At 59.2% G+C, this 1,418-nt stretch overlaps 1 protein-coding gene across 1 annotated transcript in view; it reads right to left on the bottom strand.

The window, feature by feature from the left end:
• Positions 1-1,418, bottom strand: part of KRT79 (keratin 79) — a gene marked incomplete at its 5' end in the record, with an annotated part of 9,109 nt that extends 7,691 nt beyond the window's left edge. The window contains one exon of the mRNA XM_004711451.4: positions 1,047-1,418. Within this exon, the coding sequence (XP_004711508.3) occupies positions 1,047-1,418 (372 nt within the window). The remainder of the gene's footprint in view (positions 1-1,046) is intronic.

Raw genomic sequence — 1,418 nt, 5'->3', positions numbered from 1 at the left:
CCTGGGTCCCAGTCCCACTCCTGCCTCCAAGTGCCTATGTGACCCCGGAAAAGTCCCAGTGTCACCTGCACTGGCTCCTCATGGCTGAGTCATGAGAAAGGCCATCAACGTTGGAAAGCACAAGTCAGTGAGCCAAGGTGTGCCCTGACACCAGTGTCTTCCTCACCAGGCCCCACGGCCCTGGGGATATGGCGTTCGAGGTGGATAAGACCAGCACCACGGAGCAGGAGCCGCCAGGGCGCCAAAGGAGAGTCACCCGGTCATCAAGGAGGCAAGGGAAGCAGTTGGGGTGCTACCAGAGAGAAAGAAATGCAAGGGGTCCCTCCTCTACGCTACCCCTCCCTGCGCTTTCTCGGGTCAAACAGGGAGGACAAGTAGAAGAAACAAAAAGGGTGTTTCTTGTGGGACATGCACCACTGCACCACCTTGCCATGGGGTCCTGATTCCACCTTTGCCCCTTAGACCTCCTCCAAAGCTAAGAATGAGGGACAGCTCCCCGGCTCGGTGTCCTCAGCCTTGGAGAAGTGGTCGACTCTGAGCCATAGCTCTTGCAGCCGTAAAATGCAAAAGGCCGCAAAGACCACCCACTAAGAGCAGCCAAGAACCAAACCAAACCTACGGCCATTTTGCTGGTTTTGATTCGTGGAGACCCCGTATACATGGGGAATCTGAGGCTGTACATCTCCGAGGGAGCAGCGAGTCTTATCCTTTGCCCTCCGAGCGGCCGGTCACTTAAAACCACAGTGCCGGTGCCCCTTGCTAACAGGCACAATCAAGTTGTGCTATTAGGTGACAATGCTCACGAAGACCCCAGTAAAGGTTCCAACACGGCACAGGGGGGTGTACCCAACAGTCCTCAGATGCAGATGCACCTTAGCAATTGGGTTAAAGCCCAAGAGAGCATCCCCTGTCGCCATCCCAAGCACAGGCCAGGAGAACCCCAGAAAGGACCCCATCAGCCCTCCATGCCCGCACACTTGGGCTGGCACAGCCGTCGCCCACCCATCCTCTCTTAGCCGCCCTCCCTCCAACCCATGGCAGCCCACCTTGTCAATAAAGGAGGCGAACTTGTTGTTGAGGGTCTTGATCTGCTCCCGCTCCTGGGTGCGCACCCGCTGGATCTCCGGGTCGATCTCCACGTTGAGCGGCGTCAGCAGGCTCTGGTTGACCGTGACCTCCTGGATCCCGCCGGGAGGGCAGGCGGGCCCAAACGACTGCCTGCCAGTCCCCAGGCCCATGTAGGCTCCGCTACTGAGGCCAAAGCCCCCCAGAGCCCGCCCTGGGGAGCCCCCTCCAGCCACACTGATGGAGATGGTTCTGTTATCCCCCAAGTTGTACAGGCTCCGGCTACCGAAGCCCCCCCTGCTGGAGTTGCAGCGGCTCCCCCCACCACTACCACTGCTGCGGGACATGGTGAC

Source organism: Echinops telfairi, unplaced genomic scaffold, assembly GCF_000313985.2.
Source record: "Echinops telfairi isolate 266 unplaced genomic scaffold, ASM31398v2 ScPeMD7_12;HRSCAF=54, whole genome shotgun sequence".
In the NCBI taxonomy this organism is placed as follows: Eukaryota; Metazoa; Chordata; class Mammalia; order Afrosoricida; family Tenrecidae; genus Echinops; species Echinops telfairi.
This window is presented reverse-complemented; position numbering and strand designations above follow the sequence as displayed.